This window comes from Cygnus atratus, chromosome 11 (genome assembly GCF_013377495.2).
Source record: "Cygnus atratus isolate AKBS03 ecotype Queensland, Australia chromosome 11, CAtr_DNAZoo_HiC_assembly, whole genome shotgun sequence".
NCBI lineage: Eukaryota > Metazoa > Chordata > Aves > Anseriformes > Anatidae > Cygnus > Cygnus atratus.
Window position 1 is genome coordinate 12,734,728 of NC_066372.1, and position 26,926 is coordinate 12,761,653.

The 26,926-nt window shown below is 39.0% G+C and overlaps 1 protein-coding gene across 2 annotated transcripts; it reads left to right on the top strand.

The window, feature by feature from the left end:
- The first annotated feature begins 1,852 nt into the window (after positions 1–1,852).
- On the top strand, positions 1,853–26,799 carry TMC3 (transmembrane channel like 3). 2 transcript variants are annotated; one of them, XM_050712948.1, is made up of 23 exons: positions 1,853–1,955; positions 4,103–4,373; positions 5,560–5,703; positions 6,743–6,818; positions 9,983–10,064; positions 10,759–10,865; positions 11,875–11,973; positions 12,066–12,208; positions 13,678–13,825; positions 14,815–14,858; positions 15,018–15,165; positions 15,951–16,060; positions 16,212–16,290; positions 16,804–17,043; positions 18,200–18,328; positions 19,032–19,099; positions 19,322–19,450; positions 20,494–20,604; positions 21,116–21,241; positions 22,643–22,721; positions 22,917–22,959; positions 24,003–24,300; positions 25,119–26,799. In XM_050712948.1, the coding sequence occupies exons 2-23, from the start codon at positions 4,264–4,266 to the stop codon at positions 25,978–25,980; spliced, it is 3,375 nt and encodes a 1,124-aa protein (XP_050568905.1). In that variant the 5' UTR covers positions 1,853–1,955; positions 4,103–4,263; the 3' UTR covers positions 25,981–26,799. The 2 variants fall into 2 exon arrangements, with proteins under 2 accessions (XP_050568905.1, XP_035410541.1); XM_035554648.2 differs by lacking the exon at positions 1,853–1,955 and having other exon boundaries at positions 4,020–4,373.
- Positions 26,800–26,926: the final 127 nt, after the last annotated feature.

A 26,926-nucleotide genomic window follows, 5' to 3' on the forward strand; every position in this document is an offset into this window, starting at 1 on the left:
TACATCCACTTAATGACAATGAAATCAAATCTATAACCATTGTAGTATTCATTCACAGTAAAACAACCCCCAGTACATTTCTGGATTCAACAGAGTATATTGAAGCAGGCTGCTGTGTTGTTCTGGCTGCTAAACTGCTTGCTGAATTGAACAGCCAAACCTGAACCCTGTTTGTGATCCAAGTGAATCCTAGAGTTCTTTAGAGAGGCTATTGCAAAGGTCATGGGTAACGGAGGATGCCTCCAACATCAGGGATAAACTCTTGAAGCCAGCTTTCTCTTTTCTCTTAAAAAGCACTCTGCATCCTCCTGTCAGATGGGCTCTGAATTCATGAGTCTCTGGCTGCTCGTTGTGCTTTTAGTGTTTGGTAGTAACTTCAGATTGCATATGTGATTCCAGCACTGGCAGTATTAGAGCCATATAAATGTCAGGCTTAAATTGTCCCCTTGTTTTAATACTTTGGGCTTTCTTCTAACAAAGAGAAAGGAAATTAATATATTCCCTGTTGATGTGTTAAGATATACAAGCTAATTAAATCTATATAAATCATTAATCTTAGCATTTTAACGTCTTTGGTAGTGCTGTACCACCATCGCATAAAAGGACACCGCTTTATCTGTGAAATGTAGCAATCCCTGGGAACTGCCATTGATGTGAAGTTTTAATCTCCCATGTGGTTTCTTCAAATAAAAACTGGTGTATCTGGAAGCCAAGCAAGAGGTGGGAAGTAGGAACTGTAATACAGAGGGAGAAGCGGACAGGTTTTTCTCCTGTTGTTTTTGGAGGTCTAGACCATGCTCTCTGAGGGATTTGGGTTGTTAGTGTTAAAACCTATTTTCCGTGGGGGAGGAAATTTTCCTTAGTAAGACCTCTATCAGTAACATGAGTTTAATGTTTCTGCATGTTTGTCACATTACTCAGGGCTCTTTCTCAGATTATTCTGCTTCTGTTGGAGTTTGTGGTGCAGGCAAACCACAAAATGAAGACCTAAAGCTGGATACCCTGGCTGTTAGGACCAGCACAGCAGCAAGGTCAGCTTACTGTAAAGACACCACCAGGTGTCAGGTGCTTCAGGTTTTATCTAGGTTTCACCATCTTGATTAGCTTGAAGCCTTCAGTTTTAAGGGTGTGTTTTGGTTTATTAAATGCGTAATAAGTTTCAGGTGCACTGAGTTTCATAGGGCATGTTGTTACATTGATAATCAATTATGCAGAGATCTTCAGCATTAACCAACTGGCACTAGTCAATAAAAAATAAAGGCATGTTAACAGTCAATTAGTGCTGATGGAATGGGCTTGTTACCTGGACGCAAAGCTGCACTGCTCTTCTGGCCCAGAATAGTCTCTCCATATGATATAGGGTGACACACAGCCATGTGGATGCTAGGTTGCTGCATTGTTTGAAATTACGTATATATGGAAAATATTTGAATTTGTTAAAGGAGAGCAATGACTAAGCATAGCTGGAATAAGTAGCAAACTAATGGATTTTAGTAGGCTGTCCTGAATAGAGAGGCATTTATTCTCCTGAGCAAAGCAGCAGAATCTGGTCCCCATTGCTGTACCACTGGCCAAAATGCAAAGCAAATAACTAACTACAACCCAGAAAATATATTTGAACTGACGTTTCATTGCTTTCAGATTATAAAATTGAAAGCATATCTTGCAGCAGGTCACAAAAGTGGTGATGTGGGTGTGTTTGCAGTACTGACTGAACATCAAAGCTTTAAAAGGCTTTTCTGGCATCCAGAATAGTTCCTCTGTTTGTTTTTCCAGCTGGAAAGTGGTGATAAGTCTTTTAATGGAGACATGGTTCTGGGATGAAACATGTTCCTTTTGGCTGCTTGCTTTCACTTGATGAATGGTCTGACGCACAGAGAGGATGTTAGGGTGCTTCTTCTGGCCTGTGAACTTGAAGCCAAACAACAAAGCCATTCCAAGGCTGGGGAATTTAGGTAAGGCACAGGTAGCTTGATATGCCAGAGCTCTAACAACCTTTGTTTTACAGAATTCACTATGAAAAGAATAAAATATAGCACAGAAAAAGTAGGATTATTATGCTCCATTCTTCTTGGGAAGCTGAATACTGGAGCCTACACCCTTTAGTCTCCATTGCTGCTGAAGGAGGTGTGTACAGAAGATGCTCAGAATGTGGTTGGGATGAGTGAGTTGAGTTCAGAGAAAAATCTACAGAGTAAATAGAACATGGCTAAGTGATGTTTCCACCAACGTTTTTAACTATGTTTAGAAGCCATGCACATGTGACAAAAGGAGGAATTAAAGGAGTGGTGCAGAATACAGGTGCCTGCTTTCACTGAGCTTTTGGTGGGGCATTTCTGGAGCTATTCTGTGGCTCTTCCCATTTGTGCTAATGGAAGTCCCAGATTTCTGGTGAGGCTTCAAACAAGATGCAACTGGAGCTCTGGGCTTCACAAGCCTCATTATTTACGGTCTGAGAGATACTTGTGTGGTAATGAGGCTTGTGACTTTTTAGTCCCTTAATTATTTAGCTAAATAAGTATAGTACAATGGACTGAACCATAATAATGGAAAAGTAGGATTTCTCAGCTAGTGGCAGTATTTTTGATTAGCTCAGGGCAAAGGGGAAAAGCAGTCTGTGCGTGTCTCTACAGGAAATGTAGCAGAGAGAACTTAATGTTCTTTCTTGTCAGAGGCTGCAAATAAAAGTTAACTACAACAGACCATTGATTTATGCAACTGAAACCTTTGCCACATTGTGCACAGAGCTATTACAGAGAGAAACACCAAGTTAGGAACAAGTGAAAACTCTCTGTAAACTCATCCCTTTCCTCCCAAGTTCTGAGCAACAAATTATGTCCATAGAATCTAATAACAAAGGTGTTTTTTTGGCCCATTTTGCTCTGTTTTAATAACGTAACCTAAAATACCTGTAACTTTTATGATGGAGAAAGGCCCTGGAAATTCACTTGATGATGTGGCAAGTTGCTGGTCCCAACAAAACTTGGAGCAGTCTATTCTGTCCTGACAATCCAATACCAGTACTGTGGAGAGGTGGTGTTGGAGTTGACTATAGGAACTTTAGGAAGTTTATGCCCACAATGACTGTTAATGAAGTGCATTACTGTGAATAATACATAATCATCATATGATAGACGCAGAGTATCTCAAAATTTGTGATAAATTGCATGCTATTCCTGTGAAATGCAGAAATATTCTATATTTATTGGTGGGAAGCGAGGCATAAAAATGCAAGAACTTGCCCCAGGACTTGAATAAAGTGAGAGAAAGATAGTAGTTACTTAATACAGGTCCTTAAGCTGCCATCACTGATCCATTCATTGACTTTTAAAGTGACTTTGTGTTAGGTGTGCGTTTAGTATCTATGAAATTAATTTTGTAATAAAATTAGTTAAGTAGTAGAGCTGAAGAAATGGGAAACGAACATCAGATGACAATATTTTCCTGTGTTTAAGCTCTAGGAATAATTATTAATATTGATAATCTGAGAAGATGCTTAAAGCAAATGGTGAAAAAGTTACAGTACTTAATGGAATTGAAAATAACTAAGATACTACAAGTTTTGAGAAAGAGTGAATTGCTTGGTAACATGTACTTGTCTGAATGGCAGGTATTTTGATGCATCCAAAAGAGAAGTCATAAATCCAGGGCCAGTGAGTGCAGGTCACACTGCAAGGTGGGGCCAGGGCCCGGGAGAGCAGCAGCTCTTGCATTGTGGCAGGGCTGTCCCCTTGGTAGTCCTGTGGGAAAATGCCATCACATTTTTGTCTGTCAGCAAAGACCAAAATACAAACAATTCCTGCTTTACACGAGCAAGAACTTTCTCTCAAACACATGAAGCAATGATGACAGTCTTTCCAGCGCGGTCATTGCAAACATCACCCAGCGTGATTCAGCCTGGTTTGGCGGGGTGGCACTTTGAGGGATCACCTCATCTGTCACAAGGGAAACTTGGCTCTGCTTTAAGGACTGCAGCTGGCCCACCCTTGGATCCTGTTCCCTACCTCACTTCTAGGAAGTTCATTTAAAAGCACCCTGGCTGCTGTGTGCTGCCGCTTTAAGGCATGCACGCACTGCCAAGCTTCAGGTCCTGCCACTGCAGGAGCACCAGGCGCAGGCAGCAATCCTCTGATCAGGGCTCGGCACTCCCTCGCTGCTCTCTACTTAATAACGTTTGCCTGCTTGGGAGACAGCTGACCAGTGAGCTGAAGGCTTTCGTCTAGCGTGGCAGAGTTTCACCTGGTGCTGGCGGCAGCTCCCACCATGGCAGCAGCTCCAGGTGCTGCTGCAGTAAAAACTGCAAAGTCCTGCAAAAAGTACCAGACAGTGAAGCGGCACGCCAGCATCTACACCTACCAGGAGCCACCCCACAGGTAAGGAATCCTGCTCTCTCCTGAAGTGCAAATATTCCTTATTGAGCAGAAATGTGGGGTCTTGTCTTTTGCCTTTCGTTTAGGCAGAGTGTACTAACGTGAAAAGGAGCATGAGAAAAATCACTCCTCTCTCTATTTTTAGATGTACTTTAAACCTCTTTTCTTCTTTTTTTCTTCTCATAAAAGTAATATTTCATACTGCATCATAAACATCTTCAGCATAACTCCAGTGAGTTCAGGGTATAGCAGGGTAATAAATCTCTCTATGCTTTTCCTGTGTATTATAATTGCCCTTGAATATCCACTGTGACCGAAGGTCAGAGTGAGGACTGTGGATCAATGGACCAGCAGTCTGACCACGTATATCCTTTGAATGCTGGTACAAGAAAATGTTTAGGTTGATTTATTTCAAATTGATCCAAAAGTGTTCAGTTCTGTTCACATCATGCAAGGGGAAATAGTGGCAACAGGTTTTTAGCTGTGAGTCCCTGCAAGAGTGAAGATTGCTGCTATCACATACAATAGCCTGTTTAAAATGGGATGAGAGAGCTGTAGCTTAGCAAATGTGGTGACAGCATCAAAAAAGATGATTTAATAATCATTCATAGAAATCTGCATTGGAACACATAATTTTTTTTACAGGAATATGTAATTCTTGGTGTGCTGGGGTCTTACACTCCTGTCCTCCCAGCAGAGAACAGGCGCAAAGGGCAAGAATTTCTTAGCATTTCTTCCCCTCATTTTAACAAAGAAAAACTTCTTCATTATTACCATCAAAGTAAAAGGCCAACACCGCATGGCAAGCAAATGAATGTTAAGTGCTCTTGCTGGAAATGTTTAGACTGCACTTTGTTCCAGAAAAATATACAGAATGTCTTGCTAGCCTGATGTAAAAGGTGTATGGCTGGAAAGGCTGGGAGAGCAAAGACTGGAATTCCTGCTAGGGAGCACGGATGAGTTATGACTGAGTAGCAGGTGGTGGGGAGGAAGAGGCACGTCTTAGAGATGGGGAAATCGTCCGAATTATTCATCAACTCTAAAAACAAGAAGGTCATGCAAGTTCCCTAGCTTATTGCTGTCATATTGCTCTCATAGATTGGGTGCTGTACAAATCAACAGTTTGGGGATCTGGAGGGTAATAATTTGTCTTGTTTTTTCTCTCATGGGGTGTGTGCTGGACCGTCAGCAACTCAGATGAGGATATCAGTGAGGATAAGGCTGACAACCATGACCCCGAGCAGATCTTTCAGAACATTCAGTACCAGAAGGAGGTCATGTCCAACATCCGCTGCAGGCCGTGGCCGATGAGGCAGAAGCTGCGGGCGCTCAGGTAACGGTGTTTGCACAGAAGCTCTCAGGCTTACTGACTGACCGTGTTTCCAGCTGCAGTTTTCCAGTGTAAGCTGAAAAGGAACGAGCCCAGAAATGATTAAGAGTGGCTAGGAAAGCACGGTGTGAGTACGCTCTGATGAGACCTGAGAGCTGGTTGTAATCTTCAGGTAATATATTGTAAATGGTGGTAAGTAATGCATGCTGTTAGGCACATTTGGTGTAGTCATGATGTTTCACAGCTTAAGATCTCAATAGTTATATTAACACTGCCATATTTGCAATGCAAAAGGTGGGTGTCCAACTCTTTCAGTTAAACTGTGTTAGGTCTTTCACAGTATGGTCTACTTGGGACTTGCTCTTTTTCCTCTTCATCAGGCCTCTTTCTCTTAAAACACTGTCTGATGCGAGGATGGCATTGTAGTCCTGAGGAAGTCCCAGCAGCAATAGGATCCTTGCTTAATTTTGGAAACAAAGTGATTTTTCTCTGTTACACAGAATAGTGACTTGATGTCTCCCTGCTCCTACATGACTTCTGTGCTGATGAGTTTCCTGTGGTCCTCATCCACCTTCTCCTGAAGTTAAAGATTGAGGATAAGCAGCTTTAGGATCGGATATGAATCTATTTGCATCTTGAAAGAGCTCTATACCATATTCTTATGTATCCACATAAGATTAAACATGCTGTCATGACAGTTGTCTTATTTTAGTCATTTCGGTTGTGCTGCTTTAAGAAAGATTTGAATTAAAAGGACATGGGGGAAAAACACACACACACACATACACACATGAGAGAGAGCGCTCTCCCTGCAGTAAAAGTTCTTAATGTCAAGTTTTCTCAGACAAAGCTCTCAGTGGTTTTAAAGTGGTAGTAAAAACTTCAGTAGGAAAAGAAAAAAAGCTTTGCCTGGTTAAGGATTTTATGGTGTGACATAGTCCATGACGGTGTTTCAGAGCACTTTACTAGTTGCTGCCTGTGCAGAGCTAGGGGTTCAGAATAATGGCATCGATGTAAAACAAGATTCCACCTTCTTGTGCAGACAGGCAAAGGAGATTGTGCTGAAGTATGAAGGGAGGCTCACTAGAACAAGAGGCTACCAAGCTGCTGGTGCAGAGGTATGTCTGCTGCTTCTTAAATTACAACTCCTCTCTATACCTATAGTCATCTGCAGTTTTTATTCACAGGAGTGTATGTTTTCTGTGCTGTCCCAATCTCCATCTCAAGAACTCTGTAGAGGGAGGAAAAAGGAGTTAAAAGCTTCTTTTTTCTTTTTTCCTTTCTTTTTTTCCAATTGTGAATTTAGTAATTACATTTTTGCAGACTCATTTAATGTGTGAGGGATGGATCTCCTATTAACACAGGATAAGCTTCCTTCTCAAATAATATATGAATATTGATGTCTGCCAAAGGGGGTGATGGGAATGGGATACCAACAATACAATGTCAGTATTCTCTGAAGAGCAATTTCAGCAGACTGTGGGGCCACAGTTCAATAGTTTAGCATGAAAAATGTGTCTAGCTTTTATTTTGGAAGACAATCCTACAGTAGCTTATTGTAAATACATTGTCAAAGAAGGCTTTTGCTTGCATAATACTCAAATAATTTGAATCTAATCTTAGCAAATCTATTTATAACACTAAAAATAGACCCTGGCCCTAATTGCTGGAAATTAATAACACATAGGAATTTGTCCTTAATATGCAATGACCAGAGAAGAGGTCTTTAGTCATCTAAGCAGTCAAGAATATTTGTGTCATCATAATGAGTAGACTTTTAATGATGTAATTCATCTTAATTCTAAAAGTCAGGGTTGTAACAGTAAAATAGAACACCATGTATATTATTTGTGTGAACAAGTGAAAGGCTGCATGTGTAGCTTGTTTTCTGTTATGGTGGCACACAGCAAAAGTTAAAACTACTACTTTTTGAGGGAGGAAAGTCTCATCTTTTCTTGTTCTGCCTTTTTGTGTATGGCAAATGCAGTGGAAGTAAGATACCATTAAATACTGTTTCATACCTTGGACTTCAGTGGAACTAGGATGTTAACTAGAAAGAGACATGCTAAGGGTCTGCAGTATGTGTTGGTAAATCAGGTACTGGGCTCCCTTCTTGTTCTTATTCCCGTTTCTATAACAAAATCAAGATTTCATCTTAGAGTTCACAATGATTCAAGCCTGTATCTTAATCTATTTGCCTCTACTGCATGCTTTTGCCTGAAGATATTCTGCACAGAGATATAATTCAGAAGTTAATTAGCACCACTTATTATGTGTAGGATATTATTTTTTCCGGCACAAATTAAAGAATATAGCCTTTATTTCAGGGCTAAGTTATTAATAATAATAAGTATAACAGAATAAGCTGAATTGTTTATTAAACTGGAAGTATTATCTTAGAAAATAGTGTGGTGACCAAAAATGCACCACAGTAAAAACAAGCACTAGATCATCAGAATACGAATTTAATGTTTGAGCTAAAAACAAAATGTTTGCATCAACCTGTAAGATGTCATCAACAGTCTGAAGGTAACTGAAGCTGTTAAGTGTATCCATTTTTAAATTAGCTTGTAGAATTGGCAAAATACACACTGTTCATAACTGGACAAGCCATTCCTGATGGTATTTATAAAAATTGAAGCTAAAGTACTTATTACTGTTTTGACATTGCCACTGAAGGCATTTTGTTTTTCAGTTCAACTGTTTTCACGTTTATTTTTTTCTTTACATTTACATTTAATGCTGATATCCATACTCTGGATTATAAGGGTATAATTATCCTTTCTTTTTTATTCAGGTATGTAGTAGGTAGAAAAAGAGATGATAGTTATCTAACTATAATTTTAACTACATGGACATCTTAGTGTACTTTATAAAACTGCAACACAACTGGTACAAGCTACCTGATTCCGGTCTCAGCCTTGTGAATCCTGTTTTCAAATGAAAGTAGCAATCCTAGCAATTCCCATGCAACTCACAACATCTACAATTTCTTTAATTAAAATAGTTCCAGTTCATGCAATAAAAATATTCGCATCGCCATAAAAATTAATTAACTTTGGCCAAAAAGATTGATGATACATTCAGTAATTAAAATGTGATTTACTTCTCTTTGGTTTCAGGAGATTAGATTTCATGATGCAATATTGACACTGCTGCTGACTAAAATAGAGTTTTTAAAATATTTAGCTGTACTATGAAATGTACTTTATAATGAATAAGATATACAAGTGTTATTTTTCTATTGATACTGTCATGTTACAGCTCTAATTCAACAAATCAAAGTCTACGCTCAGTTTTGCTCATGCAGATCTTTTCTTTTCCTACGTGCACATCCCACTGTGTGCAGGAAGATGCTTTGCTTTGAGCATGCCAAAATATGGAGATTGAATAAGGATTGTACAAAGCATAAGCACAGTGTTTCTGTAGGTGCCAATTGCAACGTGCAAAGATGAGAATATAGTTGTTGAATTTACTGCTGTTGAATTATGAAAAGCTTATTTGTCCTCTAAGAAAAACTGGTGTCCCACTTCTCTTCAAATTTGAAATTTGTTGTACGTTCATTTGTTTGCCCTAGAAATTCAATTTATTATGTTTAGTGCAGTGGGATTCCCTCATAAATTATATGGAGACTGATTTGTATTGGCTTAGTTGATCTAGAGGACCTGTAGAATTCCTCTTAAGGATCTTGGCTGTGTTTTCTTTTGTTTTTTGTTTTTGACTCTCAGGTCTAGTTATACATCTTTGCAACTTCTTACCCTAAAGGCGTATGCCGTGGAGTCATTTTGTGATGCTCTTCCAGGCATCTTGCAACCAAACTCCATCTGGCAGGCTGGAGAAGGGGGTGACGGGCACAGGCAGAGTGAGAGCTGCTTCCCCCAGCATCTCCCTCCACAGCCCCAGCCTGAAGGGGTAACAATGGGGAACAGTGCCCATCAGCTTCTGTATGCCTGGCCCTTGTGCGTCAAAGGTGCAGGTTGATGGCTACTGACTGTACCCACAGAGGTGTATAAATCCCTCATATTTGTTAGGATTTGATTGTAAGCAAGGTCAAGGGCTCACGTGCCTTCTCACATTTTGCGTGTTTCTAAAACTCACCGTGGTTTGCTTTGCCCATCTCAACCCCACAGCCATGCTCTGAGACCACAGCAATTAATAGTTGCAGTATTTCTTGTGGTACCGGATACAAGAGAGGTGAGCAAAGTGCTCTGATGGATTTTTTTTTTTTTCTTTTCCATGCAAAATTGTCACATTTCTTTGTGTTTTCTTTTTTTTTCCTCAGCTTTGGAGGAAGTTTCTTCGACTTGCATATAATTTTGTGGTCATCTTTATTCCTTGGGAAATGAGAATAAAAAAAATTGAGAGTAAGTATAAAGATTTAATGGGATTTAACAGTAAAGCACTTGCTGAAATGATTTACTTTTGGATTTACTGAATTAAATAGTACTTGGGAGGAAGTGTTAAACGTAAACTTTGAGCAGCAACACAGTTTTCACTTAGAGCTTTCCTTTTTTCTACTTTGCCTCAGACACTGCACAGTTCTCATTTATGACCTTAGTGTGGGGTAGCTTTAAAAAATAAAATCAGTTCTGTCCCATTGTGGTTCTTAAAGAGCAGCAAGCTTTGGGCATAGCTTATTGCAGTCCATGGGGCAGCATCCTTGGGCCAAGTTCAGATGTGCCCAGGACCACGTGTGGCATACAACCTACCTCGCCAGCCCCGGTGTCAGTGTCATTGACATGGATTAGGGCAGTGCTATCATCCTCCCAGTGGCTGGCACATACCTGTGTGCTTCTGCAGCAAAGGAAATGGCTGCATGATGTCACCCAGTGTGGCAGCTTCTTGCATAAATACTGCTGGTAATTATCAGACTTCCCCAACAGAGTTTGTGTCGGAATTGTGTTCTCCACATTGACATGCTAACATATTCACGACCTTGCTGTTTGCACTGCGTGAATGAGGCATGGTTTTCTTTGGTCTTTAAGTAATACTTCATGAATAAATGATATGAGCTTTTATATACTGTGTAGCTCAGATAACTATTTTCTGTGGTTTAAGGTCATTTTGGGTCTGGAGTTGCCTCTTATTTCATCTTCTTGAGATGGCTATTTGGAATCAATATTGTACTTACCATAATGACAGGAGCATTTGTAGTCTTACCAGAGGTAAGAACGTATGGTTAATACTTGTAGAAAAATGCTTACTTGTTGCACTTCCCTTTCTGAATTAAACAAATGCCACACTTAAAGGCATACATCAATTTAAAATAAATTATTTAAAATAAATTCCACTGTTAAGAGGGTTTTTTTCTGCCAAAGGGTAAGAGAATTTTGCTATTAGTGTTAGAGATTATATTTTGTCAACATGGTACTAATGCTTTTATAGAATATGTTTGTATCCGATTACTAAAATGAAGAATCAAATCCTAAAAGCTGCAGCTGGTGTTGAGTACACTCAGGTCCTGCTAATGTCATTTACAGGCAGAAAAACATAACATTTGCGTCCAGGCCCCAGTTTATTGTCCATTAGAAGGCATTTTCTAGAAGTCTGAACAGACATAACTTTGTTTAGGTCTTGCATACAAATAAGGCTATTTATTAATCTTTGTTAAATAATTAATAAATGTTATCTTGCCTCACCGAACCTGTGTTTCAATAATGTCACCAGAAACATGTCAGTGTCTCATTTTTCTTCACATTGGTGAAGATGATAAAAGAGAAAAGCACCCCCAAAGCACAAGAAAAAAGAAAAAAAAGTAAATTGAAATGGAAAAGATTCATTTTCATTTTTTTGATTTTGTAAATAAAAGTGGATTTAATTTTAAAATACTATTTTGAGATCAAATATTGTTATATTTAATTTTAAAATGCTTAAATTGAAATGGACGATATTTGTCCATTTTAAATATGTATTGTTAATGATTTCACTTGACCTCTCTTTTCATTTTTCAGCCATTTAGAAGATGTCTACAGAGCACTAAATTACCTCGTAGGTAGACCACAGATGGCCAAAAAAATCTAGTTTAGCGGAAAATGAATGCAGGATTTCTCATGGAATTGCTAGTTGGGGCAGGATGACCAAAGCCCTCGCTATCTGATATACCAAATGGGGGGCAGGCCTTTGAGGGTCGGAGGGGCTCACAGAGTTTTTGAGACTTTGTCTCTTTTTTCCCAGCTGCTGGCCGGAGCGCCCTTTGGCAGCACAGTCAGCAAGACCATTCCCAAGGAGCGCATCGCCTCTGCTCAAGATCTGGACACCATCTGGTCACTGGGGGCAAGGCTAAATCCACTCTTTATTTTAAACCCCTCGCTGTTTGGTTGTAGCCGTTATTTACTGACCTTACTTACCGACTCTGCTCTCTGCAGGGCTACCTCCAGTACTCCGTTCTGTTTTACGGTTACTATGGTCGGGACAGGAAGATCGGGAAAGCAGGATACCGGCTGCCCCTCGCCTACTTCCTCGTGGGAATGGCAGTGTTTGCTTACAGCTTCATCATTCTCTTAAAGAAGTAAGATTTCCCGTTTGTTGCTGTTCATAAGCTTACATGTTCTGGCAGTTAATGGTGTATTTATCCCATTTCCTCTGCCTTTATCCTGCATGGCTCTATTAACCTGCTAATAGCAGGGTGGCAGACTGGTTTTAATTATAGCATGCTCTTTATCTTGCTGTTGATCTCTTCTCCCTCTTCGGTTTCCCAGTCTATAAAAGGAGGGCAGCACAGAAGATCTGTGTGGTTTATGTTTGTATAGAGTTAGGTCTGACTCTCCTGGAAGTTTTTCTCTTTTCCTCTTTACTGGTTTAAATATTGCTATGACAGAAATTTGGATTTTATGTGTAATGCTTTCAAGCATTATTATTCCCATCTACTGAAACACAAATATAAAAATGCTGTCATAGATGCAATATCCTTTGCATCATTTCAGCTGGTATGTGGTATCCCATTCAAACATGAGCTTAATTCCTTTGCTGTTTAAGGGCCAGGAGTTAGAAGAGAGCAAGACTAAGTGCTGGCCATAAATCCAGGAATGTGCAGTGCCTACAGAAGGGCAAGGTCACTCTATCCTCTCGATTCACTTTCTCCTCCCTTCTAGATACCTATTTATCTGGCACTGTGCGGTCCAGGGTGATTTTTAGTGTTGCCTGTAATAACTCTCTGTTTCAAAACTGATCCCTTTTCATTTATTTTTATTCTAGCTGCTAGTTTGTGCCAGGGTCACTGATACGCTTGACACTGATTTACACATCTGCAGTTTCTGCAGATTAGCTTTTCTCTTTCTGATTTAGCTCACTGACTTCTTGGTTGCCTGACTATTGTAGTCCTTTTAACACTGTCCTTTTAGATGCCCTTTCTTTCATAAGCTATTAATCTTCTTTTAATTTCTTAGAGTTTGCAATATTCTGCATTCTTGACTGTGACAAGTAGGTGTTGTGTTTTTTTTCTTTTTCCCAAAGTCTGTAAAATGGCACTGGGCTTCTATTTGACAATAACATATATTTTGAGGATGAAAACAAAACAACAACAAACACACACAAAACAAAAACAAGCAGATCTTCTGCATGATCATTAGTTTTGCCAGACTGGCTCATAATCACATTAATTGTGATGATATGTTACAGCATTTTCTAGCTGGATCCTACCTGGAGATCTTAAAACACTTTTAGCTCACAGCTCTAGTGAGATAGGTTTGCTTTTTTTTTTTTTTTTTTTATTATTAGCTATAAAGAATGTAAATACCAAACTGCACTTCCACCCTGAGTCACTTGTGCACTAGAACAAAAGTGAAGTTCGTTCTTGCAACCTCACCCTATTTTATTTTCTTCAGAGAACTTACAGCAATGACACCAATTGCCACAAAATTTTCATGGTTCTAAAACAAAGACAACTGAAAACTATGAACCAAACCACTGACTTGATACTTATCTTCACACATCAACAACGTTTTTTTCTTTTTTTTTTTTTTTTTTTTTTTGGTCCAGAATGGCGAAGAACTCAAGAATGAGTTTAGCAAGTGCCTCTGATGAAAATTACACTTTCTGTTGGAGACTGTTCTGTGCCTGGGACTATTTAATAGGAAATCCCGAGGCTGCAGAGAGCAAAGCTGCTGCCATAGTTAACAGCATTCGGGTGAGCATCCACCCCACAATTTTTTTAGAACTGAATTGTTTGTTAAGCTGGAAGTTAAATACGCTTTTCCTCTCATTTCCTTGCACTCTGTTGTTTCTTGGTGTTCATTGATGAATGTCTTTGCCTAGGGGAGGGCTGGTATCATACCTCTGTGTGGTAATGCAGTCATATCATACTTGCTGATGCTGTTGCTCCTTTTCATACTGTCTTGTCCCTACATGGCCATTGTATTCCTCTCGGGAAATGTTTTATTTAATGCCACCATATGTGTGACAGGAAGCTAGAAAATTTGCAACAAATTTGCTCGTGATGCAATTTCATTGAACAGTAGAATCAAAGTTACATTAACAATGTAAAAACACTGATTTATTTCATATCTCTGTAACAAATGGTCCAAAGACACCTTACATCTCTATCAATATTAAAAAGTTGAATTAAATACAGATATCTTCCACTTAGAATTTAAAAACAGGTATGGTTTTCCTCAAAAGCAATTTACTTCATAAATGTAGTGTATTCTTATAAATCATTAAACCAAATTACTTCAAACTACATTGAAGACAAATTAATAATGAGATTTAGTTACTTCAGTGACTGAGGATAGCTTTTGACAGTTGTGTATTATATTACTAACTCGGAGATTTTATAGGCACATCCTGCAAAAAGGATCCAGTAGTGTAAACCTCTACTAGTAGACCATGAAACCACTGCGACAACACAAGTTAGCAGGACCTGTCCAGCACAGTAAGAGACAAAAGTGGCTGAAAGTGCACAAATATTTTATTACTTGCATGTTTATTCCTCAGAAATCTTCAATTCTTAAGCTCCCTTAGCACTTCCAAAACATTATGCAGAACGAAGAGGCATTTATCTACTTGTATTTCCAGGATGTGAAGTTTTTTATTAATATACTTAATACTTACTGCGAAAGATGCATGTGTTATTTTTGCTGAACACTACTAAAATCATAATGTTGTGTTTCTTTCAAGGAAGCTATATTGGAGGAGCAGGAGAAGAAGAAAACCAAAAACCTGTATGTATATAAGATTGGGGATACTTTCCAAAGCACTGCTTCAATGCAGATAGCAGGGCTAATGTACTCGTTTCATACTTGTAAAAAAGTATGTTAGAAAAGACCCCTGGTGTCATAAGACAGCCTACTGTATTGGCTGTGTGATTTTTTGTTTTTCAGGGCAGTCACTATAAGCTTAAGGATTATTGCAAACATCCTTGTGCTTCTCTCACTTGCTGGAAGTATTTACATCATTTATTTTGTCGTGGATCGATCCCAAAGGTTAGAGCATGCCAAAAAGGAATTGACTCTTTGGGAAAAAAATGAGGTATGCTGCATTTGTCACCACTGTGTTAGAAGCTGCATTATTGTCTCGAGGCTCTCCATAGTGATAGTGTGCACTGAGGTGTAAGTCATGAGAGATGAGAAATGAGGAGCAATAGGGCAGAGCTGTGGTTACCTGGGTCTCTTTGCATGTTGGCTGTCTCTGCTCTGCACTGAGGTGTCAGCAGAACTGACACGGGCAGGGAGGTGCTGCAGGTCCTCATTTCACAGAGACTGCACTTCTAGCTGCCCCTTATTTCATGAGGACAAAGCATAAACTCTCCTCTGTCACTTACAAATCTGCTTTTGTGCCCGTGGTTGAGCTGAGCGAACACTGGCCTAAGGGACTAGAAAGGACTGTTAGAAAGGAATCAGCTTTGACAATGGCTATTGATTTCAGCTGAAGGGTACTGAATGTTCTGTGAATATTTCAGTTCAGAGGAAAAAGTGGCTGCTGAGAATAAGAAGTGAATGGATATGGAGAAGACACTCATCAATTTCAGAGGAAGATGCTGTCTTTATATTTTCAACAAACATAATTTAATTAATAAAGTAATAACTTGAAAGCTAGACTGTAACTATCTACAGTAAAAATTCCTGAGTGATGTTCCAGATCTATAATTTTGGATCTCAGCTGCTGTTATTACTGATGTCAGTAATAACCGTTTAACATATATTCTTCAAGAAAATCAATCACTAAAATATGCAGTACTATTTCAGTCAGTAGTCAAGGCACTACAGGAGATCAACATGCAAAGCTACAAAATGCTGCGTCTTTCTGTTCTGTAGGTAAGCGTAGTTGTGTCACTGATTACCATGATTGCACCCTCTGCTTTTGAACTTGTGGCAGCTCTAGAGATGTATCATCCAAGAACCACACTTCGCTTTCAGCTGGCCAGGTATGGGCATTCTGCAGCGTAGAAAAAGCAAGGGAGGAAGAGGAAAGATGCATTCTGGTCACAAGTTTTATTTCAGACAAACCAGAGGATAGAAGAGAATTCCATGGGATATCAATGCCAATAACCTTTATCTCTTTCTTGTTGTTTTCAGAGTTCTTGTTCTGTATCTGGGAAATCTCTACAGTTTAATCATTGCTCTCCTGGATAAAGTGAATATCATGAGTGACACTGTAAGTTTAATGATATTTGCTTATGTGTAAAACCAGTTGGTTTTATAGATTTATAGATTTTATTACAGAATTCCTTCTATTGTAATATATATATCAAGTCAGGTGAAAATTAGTTTCAAATCAAAGTATTAAAAACACTACAGCTTGATAGGATTGTAAAGTTTATTTCGTAATGTTCTTTTGCAAATACCTGTAGTCTTTTAGGATAATTGGATCCATTTAATCACTGATGTATAGTAAGAAAATAGATTTATGTGCATTGTTTGACTACTCAAACAAGTCAGCACTTTAGGTAGTTGGAAATATTTGACCTCCACTCAGCATTTAGTGCTGTCCTAAAATTGCATTTGGACTTTGGCAGCTACTTGAAAGTCACCTAATTGCTGCTTGAAAATGCATGAAGAAATGTCTTTATGCGTATGTATGCCTTGTTGAAGGCATGGGGCTTTTGTATGTATTGCAAGTAATAACAGCATGTGAAAATGCAGCTTCTCAGGACATTTATTTTTTCAGGGCTCCAAAGTTAACAACAATGCAAGTAATTCTACTGCCTTCCTAGCAACCAAAACTTTTTCTAAAGAAGACAATTTATCTACAACTATTCCTTATGTACAAATTGTGAGTAGCAGCATTGTCACATCGGAAGAGTCTCACACTCAAAGCTTGACAGTCCCTGACTCACAGGTTAACAAAACAGCTTCCTATAATACCCAGAATCCACAGGATCAGTGCTGGGAGACCTATGTTGGCCAAGTATGTAACTGTTATATTATTTAATCAATTCATTCCTAATCCGTATTTGACCAAAAAGTTAATATCATGTTGGGCTGTATTCAATTTTAAAGGTTTTCTTTGTGCAAATTCTGGAATTTTAGCTAAGGGTTGTGTAGAAAGAGCGAAGACTATGCAAAATGATACGGCCACAGATCTGAGCTTTGTTTTTTTGTTCAGTATCTACAATGTGTTTAGTGTTGTATGAATGTCCTTTTGCCGGGCTTCAGTCTCTGTCTTCAGCTCTGCACAGGCAGATCTCTACAGATGCATGATACTGACACAGACTGTATTTTAACAGGATGCATAAGACAAAAGTTATCATTTCATCCTGATTCGTTTTGGTCTCTGTCAGTGCTGCACATGTCTAGTGTCCAGGCCACTGGAGTAAGAATGACGCTAGTGTGCACCTGACTTGCTTAGCTCCTTGTTCCAGAGTGAGCAGTATTAAAGGTCTTGCTTGATCATCAGGAGCAAAAATCTCCTCCCAGGTTTATTAGGTTGACTTCTATTCTTGTATAGCCACTCTCCCTATTACACAGGCATCGGGTATTTTTTCTAATTGGTGTTCTTTTTTTTCTTTTTTCCTTTTTTTTTTTTTCAGAATGGGCTAGAGATTGTTGGAAACGATCTTTTTTAATGTAATTTTGTGTTTTTAAGGGTCAAATAAGGAATAACTATTCCTTTGTAAGCACTAAACAGATTTCTGTTATGGCTTGCTGATCTTACTGTCATTGGGTTGTGTTTTTGTATGAAGAATCAGCATTTCTCATTGTGAAGCACTTATCCACTGTGTGTTACAACAGTGAGGATAATAAAGCATTGAGTTCAACAGCGTAAAATTTTCAGAACAATCACTAGAAAGAAAGGTTGAAGGCACTATGACCAGTTATATTGTTGCAAGCAGTAGAAGGCACACTGGAATTTTGATTATATTTGTTCTCTTTGCCAGAACAAAGGCAAATAAGAGAAGTCAAACAGGAAAAGCTTAAAAGGCAACAAGTTATATATTCAAATCATATTTCATCAGGGTAATAATCTGGAGCCAAAATAGGAAATAGAAGCATAAATGCAAAAGAGCCGTATGCGAGGCATATTTTTCCAGAATGACTCTGTGTTGGAACAATATGTATTTCAGGAGATGCTAAAGCTGTCAATCATCGACATGATTTTCACAGTTGCAAGCATCCTGCTAATTGATTTTTTCCGTGGACTGTGTGTCCGATATTTAAGCGATTGTTGGTGCTGGGATCTAGAAAGCAAGTTTGTAAGTACAGGCTTTTATTTTATGAAAGATGCTAAAGATAGGTAGGATCCTTCCCTTAGTACTGGATGTTCTTAGAGCCTTTCAAGAGATAAATAATTTCTTGGTAGCACATGTCTATAAAGGCACAGCTCACACTGAGCTTCTCTTTGGAGGGCACGGGATAAATGCTAAGATTGGGTGTTTTTCTCAAGCCTACTCCCATGGTTGTGGTGCAAAAACTTTGTTTTTCCCAAAATGAGATGATGTAACAGTCCCAGAGAGAAAGACGAGTAGTTTGGCCTTTTGAAAACAAAGTGCATGGGTTGCTTCCCACATCCTCTTTTCTGTAGCTGTCACACAATCCATAATGGAGATAGTGGTCCAAGAAGCAAGAACCAAAAGCATATAGACCTTTAAGAAAATTAAGCTAAGTAATATTTGGTTAGCAAGCAGCTCTTGTCATGAAAGGCTGAAGTCTGTTCTTTGTCCTTAAATAAAGAAGTGAAGTAAATTAGAGAATTAGAGAGGAATTAGTTTAATCCCCTGCTACAGAGTAGGTTTTACTGTGTTCTCACTGCCTGTCAAAACTGGGTATTTGATCTGGACGTTTCAGGCTATGGGCTGTCTGACAACCACATCAGTCAAATACTTATAATAAATGATCTGGGGGGGGGGGGGGGAAGGATTAAGGTAAGGTATTCATTCTACACTGTGTTTATTGTAGCCAGAATATGGAGAATTCAAAATTGCAGAGAATGTACTGCATTTGGTCTACAATCAAGGAATGATCTGGTATGTAATCCATAAGTGATTTTTCTTGTTCTTGGTCGGTGGGTTGATTACTAAGTCTGATAATTCCCAATTAAACCTACTTAAGTAGGATATTAGAAATTCATTTTTATACTTTATTGTAATAAGAGATTGTCTGTTGATAGTTACCTATTTTTTCATGCATTTTTTGCTATAAAAATTGCTCCAGCAATACTGAGCACTGAAATGACATTATTTTTGCAGGATGGGAGCCTTCTTTTCACCTTGCTTACCAGCATTCAATGTTCTCAAGTTGATTGGACTCATGTACCTGAGGAGCTGGGCTGTGTTAACGTGTAATGTACCACATCAGCAGGTTTTCAGAGCCTCTCGGTTAGTCAAAATAAGAATGAAAGATAAAGAATAAATGAAATGCAGACAGTAGAAATGCCTTTTGTGCACAGAAACAAAATGAAAGGAGCTTTTAGTTCTGAAAACTGACAATCAAAATTGACAGATAACAAAGGTCTGTGGAAAAAAAAAAAAGTAGAAAAGTAGTTACTGAGAAACTGGAGAGTTTGACAAGCTGGGTAGTTAAAGATGTACACAGAAGAGAGGCAAATGGCATTGAATTGCCCAAGGTTGTTTTGTGATTGTACTGAAAACTCTGGTGGACATTCCCTGCAAAAAGGCAAGGTATGGATTTTGATGGGCAGTATCCAGGGCAGAAGGATTCATCAAGGGTTGCCCCATTTCACTGAAGAAATTAACAAATAGTATCAAAAGTTTTTTTATTACCAAAGTTTGGAGATGAATAGAACAGCATATTCCCTCCCTGACATATTTTTCATAGACCAGTAAATGCAGTCTAACACATGATTTATTTCCATAGAAATCTGATTAAGGTGCAATAAGCTACATGTGTAAACTGTTGCAAGTCCTATTTCTTGGTATTTCTTTTTATGATTAAGTATCTGATTTTGTCTGTTGCACAACACAACAGAATTCCACGTTTTTATTCTGTCAGGATGAATATCAGAATTGTTTACTCAAAATGGAAATAACTTAGGGCATCTTTAAATCTTAAAAGTCAATTATTTTTAACGTGTTTTGAAGATGATTTAAGTTCTGCCACTTTTTTTGTGTTCTCCCCATGACATGTCTGGGAATTAAGGCGAGTTTTTTAAAGACGAGTGCTATAAACAGTCCTCTGGCTGTAGCAGTGGTATCTGGAAAGCAGTGCAAATAGAATTTTGATCATTAAGGGTCTGTCTAAACTGGCTCTGTTCAGACTTTTTAATCAGAACAGAATGATTTTGATCTTTCAAAAACATAGATCTTGAACTTGTTAGGTAGATGCAGACTTACATCTTTCATGTTGCCTCTGTTTTTCTCTCTGATTAGTATAATCTGAAACATGTTATGCCTTCTTGCAGATCCAATAATTTCTACTTGGCCATGTTGCTGTTCATGTTGTTTTTATGCATGCTACCAACAATTTTTGCTATTGCCCGATATAAACCATCTTTAAACTGTGGTCCCTTCAGGTAAGTTATAATGGACTAATGAAAATTGAGAATGTTTTATTTCACCCTCTCTCAGTAAATTAATCAGCTTTAACGTTACCCAAATTACCAACAAATAGAAGTTTATGGATGGGACAATGCTTTTGTGCTGTCAGTGTTTTCCAGTTTAAGAATTAATTAGCTGAATATGTCAACCTCCTGAGTGAGTTGCTTTATACGCATGGTTCCAATATTTCATATTTAGATGATGTAATATGCCAGCAAGAAATCTAGCACATATCACTATCCTGTGTCTCAGTTCAAGCACCCTTCAAGCCTGGTCAATGCTTTTGCACTTCTGTAAATTTGTTTAAAAAGTAATGAACTTCCTTATAAAAGCTTATCTTTTTTTTTCTTCTCCCCTTGGACTACACTGTTCCAAAGTGGTCTTGGATGAAAATTCTTATATATTCAGTGCAATATTCCGTAAAAATTTGGTGTACCAAACATTTTTTACAATTTAATTTTACTTCCTTTTTTCTTCCTTCTGTAGCGGACAAGAAAAAATATATGATATTGTTTCTGAAACAATTCAAAATGATTTTCCCACATGGTTCAACACAGTAATTACTTATATCAGCAGTCCTGTGGTGGTCCTCCCTGCACTCCTACTTCTATTGTAAGCATTTTTTTTTCATAGAAAAGTTAACTTGACTGTTAACTTGATCTCTTGAGAGTCAAATGTTGATACTAAGGAACAACCACTGCATTATTGTTAAGTGTTAAGCATATCTGAAGGGAAAAAAACTCTTACTGAATATGTGGTATATAGATCAGATGGGAATGAGAGGATATTAAAAAGACTGTCAACACGTTTTCAAAAGGACATTTCTTGTTCTGGGAAACAGTGTTAAAGCAAGTTCATTCCATTTTGTCAAGGCTTACAGTGCTGTTTGTTCTTGGAAGTTTTAAGACCTTTCTTCCCTCTCAAGAGCTCCTCAGAAGTTAATTTTCCATTTCCTCATGGTGATTAGTTGAGCTTATGACTGTGAACAGGGTTCAGGCCATCATTGAAAGAAGCTACCCAGTCCTGCTGATTCCTGACAAGATAAATCAATTATGAAGGTCTGCTCTTAAGTGTTAATGTAATACAGCTTCCTGTAGACCTTCCAGTGGAAGTCCTTTCTTACTCCAGTCTCTAAATAATTGTTCACAGCTGGGAATTAATATTTGCTTTGAGCTGTTTGAAATTCACTTTGCTTCTGTGAAGTGTCATGTGTTTTGCTTGCTTCTTTCTGTTCTTTTTCCCCATAAGCTACAGACGACTGCAGAGTTTGTCCCACTGTAGTACCAAGCAAGTTTTTATAGCAAATCCCCAGCTTGATTTTCAGATAAATTGAAAAGACATAAAGCAGTATTTATTATTTGTAACTTTTTCCTTTAAGGTCACAGCTTCGTAAATAAGCATATTTACAAACTTAAGTAGATCTATAGATTGTTTTAAACTGATGGCTAAGCACATATGTAAATGTTTGTGCTAATGAGTCTAGTTATAAGACTTTACATCATCTGAAAGCCAGTGTAATACATTGCCAAGCCAGATCTGACGTCAGCTGTGCCAGTGTAAACAAGGTGTTATTCCAACCAGCCAACAAAATGACATTGTGATGAGCGTGCACCTCAGCTGTAGTTCCTCTCCAAGTAACCTTGGACTGGAAAAAGGAAAAAAAAAAAAAAAAAAAAAAAAAAAAAGAGGAGGAGAAAATTTTCATTTTGAGTGTGTCCAGAATTGAAAGAGAAAGCTAGAAATGCACACAAGGTTACATGCAAAATGAAAAGACCTGTAAAAAGAAAAACACAGGCACAATTAGCACTACTGTTAAATCTGTTTTCAGTATCACATTTCTTACATTTCATGTGTGTTTGCTTGAAAAAAGGCTGTGATCCATTATTACAATACACAGGAAATGCTAGAGAACACCAACTGACCCTGTACACTATTTTGATGACTTATAAACCTTCAAAGAGAATATTGTCAAGAATATTTGATGTGATTCATAATCACCTCTTTCACTTCTAGCATGCTTATCTATTACCTACAAAGTATTGCAAGATCCTTGAAATTCACCAACAATCAGCTAAGAATGAAGATCCAAACAGTAAGTACAGCTCAAAGTACTTTTATATACAGTTTGGTGGGTCTTCAGGAAAGTGCTAGCTAATTACACCTTGAAAGTCACTTTCAGTGTTTCACAATGTAAAACACATCCTGTACTTCTTGTCCTTATGCAGCAATGAATTTAGTTTCTAGTCCATAGTAATCCACTGCTCTCTTTCTCCTGAATACATTTTAGGAAAGAACTGAAGACAAGAAAAAGGTGGTTCAGATGGCAGTGGGTAAGTTGTTGAGCTTTAGAAATTCCACTATTAATAAAGCATTTGGATACAAATATATTTTGATTTCTCATTATATAGAGAGACATTCAACCACGTTTAAAAAAACTATTTCTGGTAGTCATCCTTTTAGATGACTTTTGAGCCCAGCTTGACTTGGGCTGAGTATTTTCTTACTTTTGTCACATACAGGGCAGAACCTGGTAGGCATCCCTGATTCAAATCATGTCAGACCTTGCTCAAAATTCATAGGGTAATAGGCAGAAGAGGGAAAAGGGAATGGCCCCTGTTCTTTGACCTCCCTGGGTTGAACATTTCATCTGCAATGAAGAATTTTAAGTTTTTATTGCTTACTGTGCCTGAGGGAATTTGAGCCTACACCTTCCACCTCTCAGATTTTAGCAACAAGAAACCACAAAAAGGATGTAGTCCTTCTAATCCCTCCCAGTGAAAGGAATAAGTAGATATTTGCCAAGATGAAAACGAAAAAAGACAATCCATGGTTCAGTAGCCTTATGGCTAGATCTTAATGCTACTGACCACTTAAATCGCTACCGTGGAGACGTAAATGGTGAAAAACCTGATGTAGAGCAATGTACTGATGAGGAGTGACTGTAAAGGGCAATGAAGTGTGATGAGGTCTGTGTGCTAATTTGATTTCCGTTGTTACAGAAACCAAATGCAGCTTTTGGCTGTGACCAGCACAGTCACCGGGGTCAGTTTGCTCAATCTGGCCATCTTCTTACACGTTATGAACTAAAACTGGGCTCTTGAGAAGAGACGGTGGCTTTGTGCCCACTTGGATTTCTACAGTGCAATTTCTAGTGTTTTTCTGTGTTCAGCAATAGTATGTCTGCTGCGTACTGCAGTGTGCCTATCCACCCCTTTTTACCACCCTGTCTACAAGTATAGCACCAGTATCTCTTTGCGGGGTTCTGTCATCATGTGATCCCCTGACCGGTGGGTGAATTTGAGCCAATGCACTTACACAACTGCTTCTAAATGTAGAGGCCTGGAGAGATCGTGTAATAATTTCTGTTTTCTAGCCAGAATCCAGAATCTGGGTGGGAATGACAAGAGACCAGACCAAGAAAGTGATCTTATCAGTCAAGAATCTTCTGTTCGGTCCTCAACGCCCCGGAAGAATGGCAGTGTCCTGAACTTTGAATCTCCTGTGAGCAAAGGCACCAGAATACAAACCATTTCCCAGTCTGTGCCCCAAACTGTGCCCTCAACTGATGTTGCAAGACCTGTCAATGCAAATCCCACAACTTCAACTTCTTTAACGTCAGCTCCCTCAGTATCAAGTGTACAGAAATCAAGAAACAATCATACCGCTAACAGGCAAGACTTTTTGTTTTGAAATGACATTTATTCCCTCAACTCCATGACATACCTGTGTTTATTTGCAAAATAGCTGTGCATTCAGACTAACTGTCTGAAGCAGTACAGCAGCTAAGGAATTTTGTAAAAGCAGATTCATTCATGGGTACTATTCAGACTGCTGGTAACAGCACCTCCTTAATTCTCTCTTAATTCAGCCTGCCAGACAGGATTATAAAACTTTTGAAATAATGTAGTTGATGGAGTTTACACATACCTCAAGCAGAGGTAAATATTAAGCTTTCCGTCTGGCATATAAGTAAAATAGTTTGTGTGGGACGCTATTTAAAAAAACAAGACAGACACAGTAACAGTGAAGTAATCCTGTGCAGAATGCCTGTGCAAGTCTAGTTGTTGCATGACTGTTTTTGGACATGTTGGTTCAGACAGCACACTGATGATTTAAGCTACCTGTGTGGGTTTTTTGTGTTGTGTTTTTGTTGTTTTTTGGGGGACGTTTATTTATTTATTTTTTTCCAAGTGATGAGATTAAAAGTGTTTTTAAATAGTTCCCAAAATATTAAGAAAACAGATCTGGAACATGCTTTGAAAGGTCAACAGTCTGTTGCCATTTCCTAGGGAAGTACAAATGCATCTCCTAATTTCTGTGTGTTTCTCTAACTGTTCCTAAAACTTTTGAACAATACAGATTCTGCAACGGAGATCTCTGTCCTTACAATCCAGTGTTTGACTTCTGTGTAGTTAATTTCTTATGTGTTTCGATTATATTGAGACATAAGAATATCTCTCAACATTTGATTCATTTTTTCTGTCTAAAGGTACCCAAGTGTTGTGCATGGGAGCGCAAGTGAGCTCTGTAAAACAAAGCCCTACACACCAATGACTTTCAAAAAGCATATGGAAGATGTTCATTCTGAGCCTCTCTTTAGAAAAAGCATCCGGCAGGCAAATTCAGATGCTCTTGGGGCGGGGGCTCCTGTTTTTGTGGGACGCAGACCACATGCTACCAGATACATTATTGTTAATGAAAATGAGTCCCGCAAAAAATCGTCCCGTTTTACCTCCCGACTCCAAAGGCAATTCCGAATGGAAGAACCAGGAGATGTTATTGAGTTGTATCCACGCAACGTTAGAAGATATGTGGTTCGCACACCACACCGGGTGTATTCTCCTCATCCCAGTGAAGAGGAGGAGGAAGAAGAGGAACTTAGGAGACACTACATGAACAGATCCCACCGCCCTCGTTCACTGTCTGATCTTCGTCCGGCACCAAGATTTTACGTTGGGGAGCATGCTGATAGCCATGTTCTTATGAGCAAGGATCTAGCCAAAGTGCATTACAAATCCTGGGATGATGGTTTCGAGCTAGACCTGGACAGACCTCCATATGCTTACAAGAAAGTGCACCTGAAAAATGTTGAAGCTGACCAGCACTGTCCTGAGCCACATATGAAACCTAAGTCAAAGCATAAGCTGGAGCAATCTCTCACAGAATCTGATTCAGTTTCCGTTGAATCCAGCAGTGATCCGCAGAACAGCAGCAATGACCAATATATCCAGGTCATTCACAGCAAAGAAAAGTACCTGAAACCTGGGTCAAAACTCACTAAAAAGAAATCAAAGAACAGTATTGATCTAAATATGTCTGAGCCTAATGAACTGGTATGCTCAAATGTCTGAGAAAGTGCCCCAGCCTTTTTTGTGTTTTGGACAGGTGTATGTGCATTTGTTGTACTTGTTGTTTGAGGTCTATTCAAATAACTACAACAGTCTTTGGAACAACAGTGTGTGCAGCTATTTGAGGTGGGAAAGTATAGATAGCCTTGTGTTTTACTGTTAACTGTACCTCGCTTCCATATCACAACTGATGCATTGCAAAACTTGGAAAATTATTGCAATTTATTACTTGTTATGCTGTTTAAAAATACTGGAAAAGCAGAAGCTATGTACTCGGGGCATGTTAATTAAACCTGTACCCAAACATGTCAGATGAGGTTCTCTTTGTCTCCTTGACACAGTCACAGCTTAAGATGCTCCCAGTGAATAAATCGAGCAGGTAATAACCTTCCTCCAAGCAGGGCCGCAACCTGTAGCCCGACTGACATCTTGCTGAGTCTACCCTGAATATGGGGCAGCTCAAAGAAATCAGTGACAGGTCAATTACCGAGCCTAGTGAGTTTCTTTACACTGTACTACATGGACAACTGAATTATTTGATCGTGGAAGTCCATGCAGCCTCACAGATGAAGTCCTAGGTCTTCTGTTCATTTTCTGGGGAGCCTCCTCAGCCCACGCTGATAAACTTCACTACAAGACTTTGGGGAAAACTTTCTCTCCGTGGCCTTTTAAAAACGTATGTCATTACTCCTGATTTATCCTGTCTTTTTTCACACAGTCTTGCAATTCTGCGCCTTCTTTAGATGCTGAAGATGTTTTTTTTCGGGATGAAAGCCTGCAGCCGGCCGGCCCGCCGCTCCGGCCTGTCGGTACGCCATCTATCTCGGATGAAAGCAGCAAAACCCTGGCTCCCGGCGCTCCTTGGAGGCCGGAGGCGACCCGATCGACGTCCCTTCGCCGCTGCCTGGCTCGGGAGCCGATCCGGGGCGGGCGGCGGCAGGCCGCTTCC

Excerpts from the sequence above, each read along its gene's own strand:
- TMC3 (XM_050712948.1), top strand. The coding sequence starts at position 4,264 with ATGGCAGCAGCTCCAGGTGCTGCTGCAGTAAAAACTGCAAAGTCCTGC. Across the intron at positions 10,866-11,874 it reads CATTTGTAGTCTTACCAGAG|CTGCTGGCCGGAGCGCCCTT; the intron begins GTAAGAACGTAT and ends CTTTTTTCCCAG. Across the intron at positions 12,209-13,677 it reads TTCATCATTCTCTTAAAGAA|AATGGCGAAGAACTCAAGAA; the intron begins GTAAGATTTCCC and ends TTTTTGGTCCAG.